General features: G+C 45.5%; 1 protein-coding gene and 1 long non-coding RNA gene across 7 annotated transcripts in view; one reads left to right on the top strand and one right to left on the bottom strand.

The window, feature by feature from the left end:
- The window catches only part of Smpdl3b (sphingomyelin phosphodiesterase acid like 3B), a 33,720-nt gene that overhangs the window by 19,509 nt on the left and 739 nt on the right, over window positions 1–13,472 (bottom strand). For 3 of the 6 annotated variants that reach the window (XM_074080858.1, XM_074080857.1, XM_020178741.2), the window contains exons 1-2: window positions 3,108–4,160; window positions 2,136–2,462 (exon numbers count right to left, since the gene is read on the bottom strand). In XM_074080858.1, the coding sequence (XP_073936959.1) occupies window positions 2,136–2,196 (61 nt within the window). In that variant the 5' untranslated portion in view covers window positions 2,197–2,462; window positions 3,108–4,160. Of the gene's footprint in view, window positions 1–2,135; window positions 2,463–3,107; window positions 4,161–13,472 lie in introns of those variants that run through there. The other 3 variants (XR_002213267.2, XR_002213268.2, XM_074080856.1) reach the window with 2 other exon arrangements.
- LOC141424997 (uncharacterized) lies at window positions 2,603–8,286 on the top strand. The gene is made up of 3 exons (XR_012450011.1): window positions 2,603–3,264; window positions 3,378–3,452; window positions 7,506–8,286. It is a non-coding gene; the product is annotated as an uncharacterized lncRNA (long non-coding RNA).

A 13,472-nucleotide genomic window follows, 5' to 3' on the forward strand; every position in this document is an offset into this window, starting at 1 on the left:
AGGGCTTAGCTCAGAGTTTTTATCTTCTCTAAGTCACCACTTCTGTATTGAGTCCTTCCCAGGCATTTCACTCTGGTCTACTACTTACCAAACACAGGAGCTCACCAGCACTGGTGGCTCACACCTGTAATCCTAGCTTCTTGGGAGGCTGAAATCAAGAGAATTGCAGTTCGAGACCAGCACAGGAAAACAGTTCTCAAGACCCCATCTCCAAGACAACCAGACCAAAATAGACTAGAGGCATAGCTCAAGCAGTAGAGCACCTGCTTAGCAAGTGTTAAGCCATGAGTTCAAACCCCAGTCCCACCAAAACAAAAACAAAAACAAAAAAACGCCGGTGTTTCTCCTTGCTGGCCTCTGAGAATGCTGGGTCATGCCAGCAGAGCACCTTGCCAAAGCCCCAGCTGCTCAGGGTCACGTCTAAGAAAGTGGATGGCCAGAGGACTTCATTTGTGGCCACTGAGACTTTGGCCTCTGGCTGAGGAGAACCTCTTCGTGAACCTCAGTGGTCCCCATCTCAGCACAGCACGAAGCCACACTTTCAGACCCAAAACTTTTAAGCTACCCTTGCTTCTTCCTTCTGTCTCATACACCCATCTGTCAGCAAATCTCATCCTATCAGAGCATTTCCTTCCAGTCACCGCTCTGCCTCCCAAGGACTGGGATTACAGGTGTGTACCATCCTGCCGGGTTATCCCCCATTCCTACCTTCCTGCTCTCAGCTCCCTCCTCTGTCACACAAGGCAATCAATAGCTTCCTTTCCAGATTTTTTTTTTTTAATTTTGTGGGACTGGGGTTTGAACTCAGGGCTTAACACCTCCAAAGCAGGTGCTCTACTGCTTGGGCTTTGCCTCCAGTCCATTTTGATCTGGTTATTTTTGGAGATGAGTCCTTAAGAACTATTTGCCTGAGCTGGCCTAGAACCATGATCCTCCTGATCTCTACATCCCAAGTAGCTAGGATTACAGTTGTGAGTCACTGACTCCCAGCTTTCTTCCCAGTTTCATTTGTTTGTTTGTTTTATTTTTTGGGGGGTTTTGGCGGCACAGGGGTTTGAACTCAGGCCCTCACGCTTGCTAGGCAGGCGCTCTACCACTTGAGCAACTCCTCTAGCCCTTTTTTTATGTTAGGTATTTTCAAAATAGGGTCTCATGAACTAGTCCGGATGGCCTCAAACTACAAGCCTCCTGATCTCTATCTCCTGAGTAGCTAGACACCGGTGCACGGCCCTTCCCAGTTTTGTTGCTTCTCCAGGGTGACCAAACTGGAACTGAGGAGTGCCCAGGGTGCTGGGCTTTAAGTGCTAAAACTAGGAAAGTCTCAGGTGATTCAGGATGAGTTGGTCACCCTTCTTCGAACTCATCACAATTTTTTCTCAATACAGTAGCCCAAGTCAGATCACATTCCTAAAGCCATCTCCTGAGAGAGCCCTGTTTCTCTCTGAGCAAAGTTCGGAGTCTGTAAAATTATCTGCAAGGTGACCCATGAGCTGGTACCAGCCCATCCCTGCTGTTCTGCAGTCCTCCCCTCTGCCGCCCCCTTGCCCACACTCTGCTGTGGTCACCCTGGCTTCCCCACTGTTCCTCCCGCACAGCACATGTATCCACCTCAGGGCATGCACAGCTGCTCTCCTCTTACTGGAATGTTCTGACATCCATATGGCTCTCTCCCTCGCTGACTCAGGACTCTACTCAAATGTCACTTAGACAGGTCTTCTCTGGTCACCCCATATACTTCCTCCTCCTGGGCCCTCCCAATTCTTCCTTTCTGTAACACATCGTCTTCTGGAGTCAGTCAGGGCTGGATCAGTAGTAGATCAGTGTAGATCAGTAGTAGAAAACTTGAGGAAGGCCCAGGGTTCAATCCCCAGCATCAAACAAAACAAAGACACCACCATTTGTAAGGTAAAAACAAGGGAGTAAGCCCCTGGCCTGCTGCCACACCTACTTAAAGTCTGGCTCAAATGGTTCCCTTCATGGGTCACTGGCAAACTCTCTCCACTCTGCCTCGCTGCCTTGCTAGTTAGAATTCTTTTTCTGTGAGCAGCTTCCAGCAGCTCCAACCCCAGCTCATAGTACAAAACCCCAGTTCATAGTACAAAACAAAGACATCACAGGTATTCCTGTCACCCTACCTGGTTCAGCCCTGATGACTCCCCAGTGGGCCAGGAAAAGCAGCAACCTAAGCAGCCTCATTTCGGGACTCAGCTCCCAGCAGCTGTGGGTCTTTCAGAGCTGTGCACTCTGCAGGCTTCCCAACTAGTTGTTACAGGCCACGTGTCTGAGCAAGACTTCCCCCGCTGCTCCTGTGTTCCAAGTCTTCCAGGGCAGTTGGCTCTTTTTGCTTTTCCTCCTTTGCCCAGCAGGGTGTGAGCTGGGTTGGGCCAGGAGATGCACCAGTCAGCACAGGAGGGAGGTCTTTGCCCTCTGCAGCAGAAGCCGCACCTGTCTTGCCAGTTGCTCTGTGTTAGGGGAAAAAAAAGGTCATATCTTTTTTTCTTTTCTTTTCTTTCTTGCAGTATGGGGCTTGAACTCAGGGCCTTGTGTTTGCTAAGCAGGTGTTCTTTCACCTGAGCCATTTCTCCAGCCCTTTTTGCTTTTAATTATTTTTTAAATAGGGTCTTAAGTTTTTGCCCAGGCAGGCCTAGTCCTTGGTCTTCCTCTTATGTCTCCCAAATAGCTGGGATGGCAGGCGTCCACCACCACATCCAGTTTATTGATTAAGATATGGTCTTTTTTTTTTAATTCATTTATTCATATGTGCATACATTGTTTGGGCCATTTCTCCCTAAGATATGGTCTTGCTAACTTTTTTACCAGGCCTCTAAATCTCCACCTCTGGAGTGGCTTGGATTATAGAAGTGAACCACTGTGCCCAGCCAAGAGATACATACAGAAGTATTATGGGCAAAATTATATGATCTCTATAATTTGCTTTAAATGGTCCAATAGAATTGGAGATGTTTCAGTGACACCAGCGACTATAATCTCTAGGAAACTCAGTCACTGAGAGGCAACTAACCTGCTTTCTGATTCCCATCACCCTGTCCCAGAAAACGAACAAACCTGAATTAAACAGTTAGTTGTGGCCAGCAAAGAGACTTAACTGTTATTGGAGAGGCTCAAATACAAATGGACCAAAACTTAGTCATCCATTCATCATGCAACAGCAGGAGATGGTGAGAAGAGGCAGCACCTGCCCTCAGGAGGCCAGGGTACACTGCTAGATGCATCTCCGCAGTTGAGTGACAAGGAGCCGCAGAGGTAACTGACTCACGCTGAGGAAAATGAGAGTCTTCTGGGAGGTGACACAGGCTTGATCCCTATTGGGGCTTTTTCCCTTGGTGGTGATGAATTGTCTTGTTTTTCTTTTGCAGTGCTGGGCATTGAATCCAGGACGAGGACTCACTCTTGCTAGACAAGGGCTCTAACACTGATCTACAGCCAGCCAGGTTAATGTTGTTTGTTTGTTTGTTTGTTTTGAGATAATGTCTTGCTATATAGCACAGGCTGGTCTATAACTCATGATTTTCCTACCTCAGGCTCCAGCATGCTGCGACTATAAGCATGTACCACCACATTCGGTTTCTGATCAGCTTAATCTTAGTGCACAAGCAGGAGTTAGCAGAAGGGGAAATCTTGGAAAAGCGTGTCCCAGGCAGAAGGAGCAACACCTGGTGAAACAGACATGCTGACACATCCCAAGGAATTGTGGTGATGATATTCTGAGGTTGGGAAAGCAGGCAGCAAGCAGGCAGGTTGTGCTCGGATGTTTGAGCTGGGAATGATGGAAGCCATGGAAGGGTCTCAATTAGAAAGCTGGGTTTGGAGAAGAGTGGCAAGGAGGCCGAGGCAGAAAAGTTGTCCATTTTGTTCTGAGATTGAGTAATTTACAAAGAACAGAAACATATCAGCTCACGTTCCTGGAAGCTAGAAGACCTAAAGTTCAGCTGCTGGCATCTCTAGTGTCTGGTGAGGACTTTCTCATCTTTCAAATGGAGCTTCGCACACTGCATCTTCTGGAAGGGAGGAAGGCCTGACCCTCACATGGCAGAAGGTAGAAAGCACAGCTGGCCATGTGGTGTACACCTGCAATCCCAGCAGCCAGCACTCAGGAGGCTAAGGCAGAAGAATCTCAAGTTCAAGGCCAGCCTGGTCTACACAGCAAGACCCTGTCTCAAAAATAAATAAATAATTAAAAAGTAAAAAGAAGGTAGAAAAGAAAAAGAAAATAAAAATAAAAGAAGGTAGAAAGGTCAAAGGACAAAGGGGGGAAACCAAACTTTTATTTGAAAAAAAAGTGGGGCTTCCCAAAATGCTACCTCCAAAACTACCACAATGGAACCAACCAAATTTCAGCATGATCTTTGAGTGGGATAAACATTCAAACCATAGCTGGAGTCCTCTGAAAAGTGGTAGAATCTGCACTAGGGAATTAATAGGATTTTAGGCCTCAGCCCAAAGTCCAGGGGTTCCACATGTCAGGTCCTCCCACTCGCCTCAACATGCCACATAAAGAGACAAGTAATGGTGAATGGCAGAAAAAGGAGGTTTATTACGTGGCTTGTGCCTGCATCAGGAAGAAGCAAAGTAAGCACTTCAATCCACCAGACATGAGAGCAAAATGGACTGGAGAAGTGGCTCAAGCTGTGAGTACCTGCTTTGCCTGCTTTGCAAGTGCAAAACCCTGAGTTCAAACCCCAGTCCCACCAAAAAAAAAAAAGGAAGAAAGAGATTGAGGATGAAAGGTAAATGGTTAAACAGTTCTGATCAAAGTATGGCCTGGTTGCTCAGGATTTCCGTCCTTGTTTTGGGAGGGGTTCTGATGAAATCATAATCGGTAACTGAGGATCTGTCTCAAAGAGGCTGTGGTGCTTCTTTCCTAAGGCACAGTGTCCTCTGTCCCTCCTTGTAAACATGTTATGAACCAGTCCTGTCCTTCCTGCATTCCAAGGTGAATGCAGAGGTAACAGTTCAGAGCAAAGGACATCAGGTGCAAAATGGAGGCAGGGATGCCAGGCTTTTCTTCTGCTTTTAGTTCATTCATGGGCCCAAGGAAGGAGCCAGTGCTTTTCAGAAAAAGCAGCTTGAGGTACCTGTTACAACAGCAATAGGGAGGAGTTAAAAAGAATGTGACTGGTAATCACTGGATAGTTTGTGCTCTTGCTGTTTCTTTCTTTTCTTTTCTGCTTCTTTCCTTTTCTCCTCCTCCTCCTCTTCCCTCTTCTTCTTCTCTTTCTTCTTTACTTTTCTATTCTCATGCATGGGATTGAACTCCAGGCCTCACACGTGCAAGTCAAGAGCTACGTCACTGACAGCTAAATCCCCAGATCCCCGCGCCTTATATGTACTTTTTGGGTTTCTTTTGTTTTATTTTTTGGAGGGATTGGGGTTTGAACTCGGGGCTTCACACTTGCAAAGCAGGTGCTTACCTCTTGAGCCACACCCCCAGTCCATTTTGCTCTGGTTATTTTGAAGATGGAGTCTCATGAACTATTTGGCTGGGCTAGCTTCGAACTGTGATGTTCCCAATGTCAGCCTCCCAAGTAGCTATGATTACAGGTGTGAGCCACAGAACAGGGTAAGTTTTTATACTCTGTTCTAAGTAGGCCACAAAGGTCCCTTCAATGAGAAAGAGGCCCTGGTGGGGTAGAAAGCCAGATCTCCTTCAGGATGGCCACCTGCAGGCTTTTGTCCTGTGACCTTCTAGAGAAGGGAATGAAATCAGGGAGGGGACACCCTTAAAAGAGAGGAGACTGACCCAGGCTGCAGCAGCATCCTTACTGGGATGTAAAGATTCCTGGTTGTCTCTAGGAGGTAGCAGAGAGGAAGTCCTTAGACGTTTGTTCAGATTTAATAATTATTGTATGTCAGTTCCAGGTCCTGCAGACACCATGGTAAACAATGAAAGCCTAAGTGCAGGTGACATTTAGCAGGAGAATGGATGTCACACAAGCAACTAACAAAGCCCCAGGGGTCAGAGCTACACAGAGCTTTGGCCCCCAGGAACAGTACAAGCTTAGCCAATGAATATATCAGCAGTGCCCGCAAATGTCTAAATGCTAAAGTTCTGTCCCTGGTCAGGGCCCTGGGTCACCAAGGAGGACGGCGACATCAGAATAACCTCCAGTATTACCAGAATGCCAGTTCCCCGGCCTCAATGCCAATTCACAAATAACAAGAGCAAGGTTTTGGAGGAAAGGAAAATAAAGTTTATTATTCATCAGACAAAAAGGAGGACAGGGAGAGTGATTCTCTCGAAGCTCTGTTGTCCCACTTCTGAGAGAAAATGTCTGCTTTTTAAAGGGGAGTTCAGGGGCTCAGTTTGAGTACGTGACCAAATGCATGTTCCAGAGTAGGCGCTGGCCTTGGTTGTCCAGGTGTCTGGCGCCACATCTCCAAAGCTATACGTCTTGGCTGACAGGTTTACTTCTCTGGTTGTCAGAGAGAAATAAGGGATAGAAGACTGCCTGGTTTAATTGACAAGTAAAGGGAGTTAACCTTGGCCTCCCCAGCCAGGGGACATTTCCCCAGGGGGGAAATGTCAGTTTGATTAACAAGCAGCATAAACTGGCAGCATGCAAACTGGCTACACAACAAATTTTTCCAAATTTTTGGAGTCCTGTTACACTTTCCCACTGTCAGTTTATCCCTTCCATTTCTATGGAAAAGAGGTGTTGAAATCATTTATTTCTTGCCTTTAGTTAATCCATGGGCCCAAGCAAGGAGTCAAATGCTTCTCTGCAAAGATGGCTTTTAAGGCCTTAAAAAACACCAAGACTGAATTTTCTGCCAGTCCAAAAGGCAGGTACTCTTGCCACTCGAGCTCAAAGCCCTATTGCTGCAGTTGACTTATAAAAGCACAGCAGTGAGACTTTTCTCACACCTGAGCCCGTGGCCTGATTCAGAAGTGCTGGAAAGTGTCTAGGACATACCAAGGTCTGCTTGGAAGGTAACCCAAGGGACAGGTGGGGAAGTAGGGAGCCAAGGAGACTATGGCCACCGCCTCCCCCACATCTAAGCAGAGAGTTGGCAATGACTAGACTTGAACCAGGAAAGGGTTGAGAGTGGGAATGAACTCTCTCTGTAAACTATCTCATGGGGTGTTGGACTCTCTCAGCTTCTGGCTGGGTACGGGGGCTTCTCTTAAATACCTCAGCTTTTTGGTCAATGTCCCCAGAAGGTCCCATCACCATCACCACCACTAACCCCTAAGACGTCATTGTGCAAGTAGAAAAGCCCTCTAGGCCTTTGTGTGAATTAGAGCCATAGGGAGATTTCTGCTTCCCACTCAACCCTCTGCAGCCTGTTACTGAGGCAGGCTAGAAGTAGGAAAAATTTGGGGCTAATGTAGGTTGCCTGGGAATGGCCCAGATCTCCCCGACCTGGCTGGGAACCGCCCATGCCCCTCCCCACTCGTTCATTATTGTGGGGGAACCTCCTGGACCGGCCCTCTCATGGATGGATCCGTCTAAGCTAAACTATGAATTGTTCTTGGTCCTTAGATGGTGCCGAAAGCAAAGAAGGAAGCGCTTGCCCCTCCCAAAACCAAAAGCAAAGCAAGGTCTTCGAAGTCCAAGAAAGCAGTGCTGAAAGACATCCAGACTCATAGAAAGAAGACATTACCCACCTTCCAACATTCTAAAACACTGCAGCAGCCCAAATACCCTGGGAAAAGTGCCCACAGAGAAATAAGCTTGACCACTGTACCATCACCAAGTTCACCACCAAGTCAGCCATGAAGAAGATTCAGAAGACAATAACACACTTTTGCTCTTTGCGGATGTCAAGGCCAACAGGCACCCGGTGAAACAGGCTGTGAAGCAGTATCACATTGAAGCAGTCAAGGTCAACACCCTGATCAAGCCTGATGGAGAGAAGGTGTATGTTCAACTGGCTCCTATGATGTTTTGGATGTTGCCAACAAAACTGGATCATCAGATGGACATGATGGCAGACACATGTAATCCCAGCATTTAGGAGGCTAAGTCAGGAAGATAACTAGTTGGAGGCCTCCCTAGGCTATAGAGTGACACCCTGTCTCAAACAAACAAACAAATCTCAGAAAGAAATTCTGAAGTTGGACACATGTGACAAACTGAGTGTGGCCAAATATTCACTGAGGAAGCCTGTTCCACTCCTGGTTCCTCCCTCCTACTGCTCCTTATCACCCAGATTCAAACTAGGCACTAGGGTTTGAATTTAGGACCTCACACTTGCTAGGCAGGTACTCTTGCCACTCGAGCCACTCCACCATCCCTACAGGAAAAAAATGAAGAAAGAAAAAGAGGTGAGGGGGAGGGGAGAGAGAGGGGAGGGAAAGAGAGAGGGAGGGAGGGAGAAAGAGAGGGAGGGAGGGAGAGAGAGAAAGAAAGAAAAAATCTAAGAGTCAGTTTGGGATTGTCACAGCTCCTGGTACAAGCTATGTATTTGTTGAATAAATATATACGGAGATGCTATAGGTAGGCAGGTAGAAAGGGAATAACAATATCACAAGGAGCCAGGGAACGGGTGCAGCACCATGTCCAGGTACATTTGTCCAAACATCCTGCTCCACCACTGTGCTAGAGTAACAGCTGACTAAGATTGGGGCTACTTCTTGGTATATGGCCAATGGTTCCCAGCAACAACCCCCACAGAGATTTCCCAACTCCAGAGATTAGCCAGAGGCCTCATTGCGGTTCCTTGCGCACACCTCCCCTCAAGTTCCCATCTTGGCTCTGCGGATGCCTTATTAGGTAAAACCACTCCCCAACCCCCATTCCTTGGAAATGCCCTCTCATTTCTCGGGAAACTCCACAATGATATGTGTATCCTTAGAATAATCATAAAATCAGGGGTTCGGGCCCTTCACTGTTTGGTCAATCTGCTTGACCTCTGCTTCCTTTGGAGATATACTATTATTTTATGAACAAGTTTGCTTTAATAAAATCTAGTTTTTGAATAAATAAATCTTTCCTCAGCAAGACCAAGGACTTGCTATCTCTCTCCCCTGACAGAGTAAATAAAATTTACTGGATGAATAAAAAGATGAATGACTTAAAGACATCTGAAACTTTCCCCTTTCTTCTGCCTTTATTCCTTCTGTCTCTGCAGTGGTTCAGGCCTCCATCATGGGTGCCTTCATCTATTATTCCAGTCTAACACACCTCCTTGCTTCCAGTCTCAGGCAGTTCCCAGCTTCTCTGTATGCCTCACTCTGCCAGCAAGATCATCTCAAAACCTATAAACAATCCTTTAACTCCCCTTTTCCAAAACCTTTAGTGGTTCCTCCTGACTGTGAGAAAAAGTCCAAAGTTCTTAGCATGACAGATTGGGCACTTTGTTACTGACTTCATCACTGTGACAGAATGTCTGACATAAACAACTTAAAGGAAGAGGTATCAGTGGCACAGTGGAGCAGGTAGCATCATGGCAGCCAGAAATCAGAAAAGGGAATTGAGGAAGGGGCCAAGACAAGATTTAGCCCCACCAAGGATGTTCTACTTTTCACCATTTCCCAGTAATGCCATCATACTATGAATCCATCAAGAATAAGTCCGTTTGTTACTTCAGAGGCCTCCAATCTAATTGTCTCTGGAAATGTTCTTACAGACCCCCACCCAGCAGTGTGCTTGACTAATTTCCTAGGCAATTCTCAATTCAAGATTAATCATCACAGGCACCATCACACCTTTTAGATGTCTGTTTTACCATCTGTCCTTCTAGGCACACTTCTTCTCCCTAGATACTCATTAAAATTGAAAAGGTTGGGTGTGTAGCTTACTGCACTTGCCTAGCATGCATGAAGTCCTGGCTTCAATCTCCAGCAACACACACACACACACAACTGCAAATATTTTTTGGAAAAGTGAGTCTAAGCCCCTTCTATGATACTCTTTGACAGCAGCACCAAAGAAGCACTCAGTGTTAGAGGGCCTAAAAGTGCTGACAAGGATGAGGGGTGGAGAAAAAGGATGTACAGAAAGAACAAAGCACTGTGGCCAAGAGTTGGGCTCAGCAGTCACATAGAGCTGGGTTCAATCCCAGCTCCTCTTTTTGTAGTTCTGTGACCACAGGTGGAAGATGCAATCTCACAGATATCCAGACACACCAGGCAGCTCTCAAAGGTCACAGGAGCTATGACATAGATATTCATCCTTAAGTTAGCCGGAGTCCCCTGGCCAGATACCTCTGTTGTGTAACTAACCACCTCATTTTGACTGGGACTGGGAAGGAGAAAAATGGGGGCAGTGTCCCTAGGACATGTACTTCCAGTTTGTCAAGAAAAAAATCATAACAAGCTGATTTAAATTGCTTTTGGTTTCTTTTTTGGTACTGGAGTTTGAACTCGGCCTCACATTTGCTAGGCAGGCACTGTCACTTGAGACACTCCACCAACCCTTTTTTGTGTTAGGTATTTTCAAGATAGGGTCTTGCTAACTATGCCCAGGCCTCAAACCATGATCCTCCTGATCTCTGCCTCTAGAATAGCTAGAATATAGGCACCAACCACTGGCAACCAGCTGAAGGTTGGTTTTATAGATGGAGAAAGACTGAAGTGAGCCAAAACAAAACAAAAAATGGGTTGGTCATTTCAGACAAGACTGGGCAGTGGGTAGTGTGGCTGTAGACAGGCTGGTCTTTTCAAAGTTACTTTCCTTGTAAAATGGGGACAAGTTAAGTAACTGGTCAATATCAGGTTACTTCAGGTGATCTTTTTTGGTGTAAGGATGATTATTATGCCAATAAAAGGAAATTTCTCTTGCATTTTTGAAACAGCTTAGTTTCAGTTTGGTGATACAGAACCTTATTTTGGTTCCATTCTGATTTTCAGTCTGGTCTGTTGCGTTCAGTGTGAGAGCCCAGCACAAAACAATGTACTTTTTATTCAATATGTTTTAAACCCAGGAAAGTCCTAGGCAGACAGGGACTAGTAGTCCCACTGTTACTTTGGCTCCTGATCGCCTCATAGGTTTAATCCTGCATGGCATCAAATGTTATTTTCGCCAAGTGTCTGTAATGTGGCAAAGTTTGGGGAGCTGAGTTTCTTTATCTCTAAAGTGGGAATGACAAGAATGCTACTTCCTTTGGCTGTTGTGACAAAGTGATCGAAGCAGGACCTTTTGACGCCCTCTTTTGGGTGAGGCACACTCAGAGCTGATGCCTTTGCCAATAGACTGCTCTCTGCCCCAAGATACTTAAAAAATTCATATTTTATCTGTTAGCGTACATGATATGTAAAGCAACATGCTATGTTAAACTGGGAAAAGAAATATAAACTTTCACCTTAAAAATAAATATTTTCCAGCCAGGCTTGATGGGTCACCCCTGTAATCAGCAGAGAGCTGGAGGATCTTTGCTGAGGCTAGCCAGGGCAAAAACTTAGTTGGACTTACCTCAGTCAGTAACATGGTAGTGGAGGCATAGGCAGGAGGATCTTGGTCAAGGGCAACGCTGGACAAAAACCATGAGACCCTTTTTGAAAAATAACTAAAGCAAAAATGGACTTGGGGGTATGGTCAAGTGGTAAAGCATCTGCTTAGCAAGCACAAGGCCTACAGGCACAAGAACTACTACAGTTCAAACTATGCCACCCGTAAAGAAATAAATGAACAAACAAGTATTTTCTACTAAGTGGAAATTTGCTGCTCCCACCCACCCTGTTGGCAATTCTCACATGTACTATTCTCAGCTTGAAAAAGAGCCCACCTCTCTAGCACTGAGTCTACCTCTTTTTTTTTAATTAATTTTTTAAATTATTCATATGTGCATACAATGCTTGGGTCATTTCTCCCCCCTGCTTTTTTTTTTTTTTTTTAATGCTACACTGGGGATTGAACTCAGCCTCACACTTGCTTGGCAGGCACTCTTACCGCATGAGCCATTCTGCTAGCCCTTTTTCTGATGTGTTTTTTTGAGATAGGGTCTCGCAAATTATTTGTCCAGGGCTGGCTTTGAACTATGATCTTCTTGATGTCTGCCTCCTGAGTAGCTAGGATTACAGGTGTGAGCCACCAGCACCTGGCTTGAGTCCACCTCTTGGGGAAGGGAAATTAAGTGACTTGGGACTGGAACACCCTCTTCTTGTAGGAAAGACAGAAGACTTCAAAGCTCAGCAGCTGTCTCGCTGGACAGGATGGGCAGCAATTAATAATAGTATCATTATTTTAGCACTGCTATTATCATAGTTATTGGAACAAGTTGCATCTGTGAAAGGCCATGAAGTCATAGTGACACTCCAAATAGAAAATTCCAAATAGAAAAAAAAAAAACACAAAAAGGAAGTTGAAACATACAAGAATGGTAACTCTAATTGGATATGTTTGAATTTCTTTTTTGTTTGTTTGTTTTCCATGGTACTGGGGTTTGAATTCAGGGCCTAGAGCTATGCTAGGCAAGCCCTCTACCACTTAAGCCATGTCCCCAGCCCTTTTTGCTTTATTTTTCTGATAGTCTCAAGATTTTTTTTTTTTGGCAGTACTAGGGCTTGAACTCAGGGCCTACATCTTGAGGCACTTCACTAGTCCTTTTTGTGATGGGGTTTTTTTTTTGAGATAGGGACTTGTGAACTATTTGCCTGGGCTGGCTTCAAATCACGATCCTTCTGATCTCTGTCTCCTGAGTAGCCAGAATTACAGATGTGAGCCACCGGCATCCAACTGAGTCTTTTTTTTTTTCTTTTATTATTCATATGTGCATACAAGGCTTGGGTCATTTCTCCCCCCTGCCCCCTCCGTCTCCCCCCCACCCCCTCAATACCCAGAAGAAACTATTTTGCCCTTATTTCTAATTTCCAACTGAGTCTTATGATTTTTGCTTAGGCCAGCAGTCTTGGACCTTGATCCTCCTGAACTCCACCTCCCAAGTAGCTGGGATTACAGGCATGAAATACTACACCCGACCCTCTAATAGGATATATTTAACTTTTTAATTTTAGCAAGTAACATTAACACATATGGGTATTTTGCTTTATTAATTGGACATCTATTTATAAAATATATGTACATATTTGTTTCACCTGGGAAAGGAAAGCAACTCACAGGAGTATCAGAAGTCAATTGATCCCAAAGTAGGAACAAGAAGCACTGATGTTCTTGTGGGCAGAACAAGAAGCACAGATGGCACCAGGTGTGGTAGTACACATCTGTAGTCCCAGCTACTGAGACTGAGGTAAGAGGATCTCAAGTTCAAGGTCAGCCTAGACTACATAGGGAGTCTCTAAAACAAAAAAGAGGAGGGTTGGTGGAGTGGCTCAAGTGGTAGTGTGCCTGCCTAGCAAGCATGAGGCCCTGAGTTCAAACCCCGGTACTGCCAAAAAAAAGGAAACAGAAAGAGCAAGCACCCATAAAACTACAGTGGCAGTTCAAACTCCAGTCCCACTCAAAAAATAAATAAGGAAGTAAGTAAATAAATAAACTATAGTGGCCAATGTGAAAAGTCTAAATTTTATATGGGGGGTGGCATGGCTCAAATGATAAGAGCACCTGCCT

Source organism: Castor canadensis, chromosome 7, assembly GCF_047511655.1.
Source record: "Castor canadensis chromosome 7, mCasCan1.hap1v2, whole genome shotgun sequence".
NCBI lineage: Eukaryota > Metazoa > Chordata > Mammalia > Rodentia > Castoridae > Castor > Castor canadensis.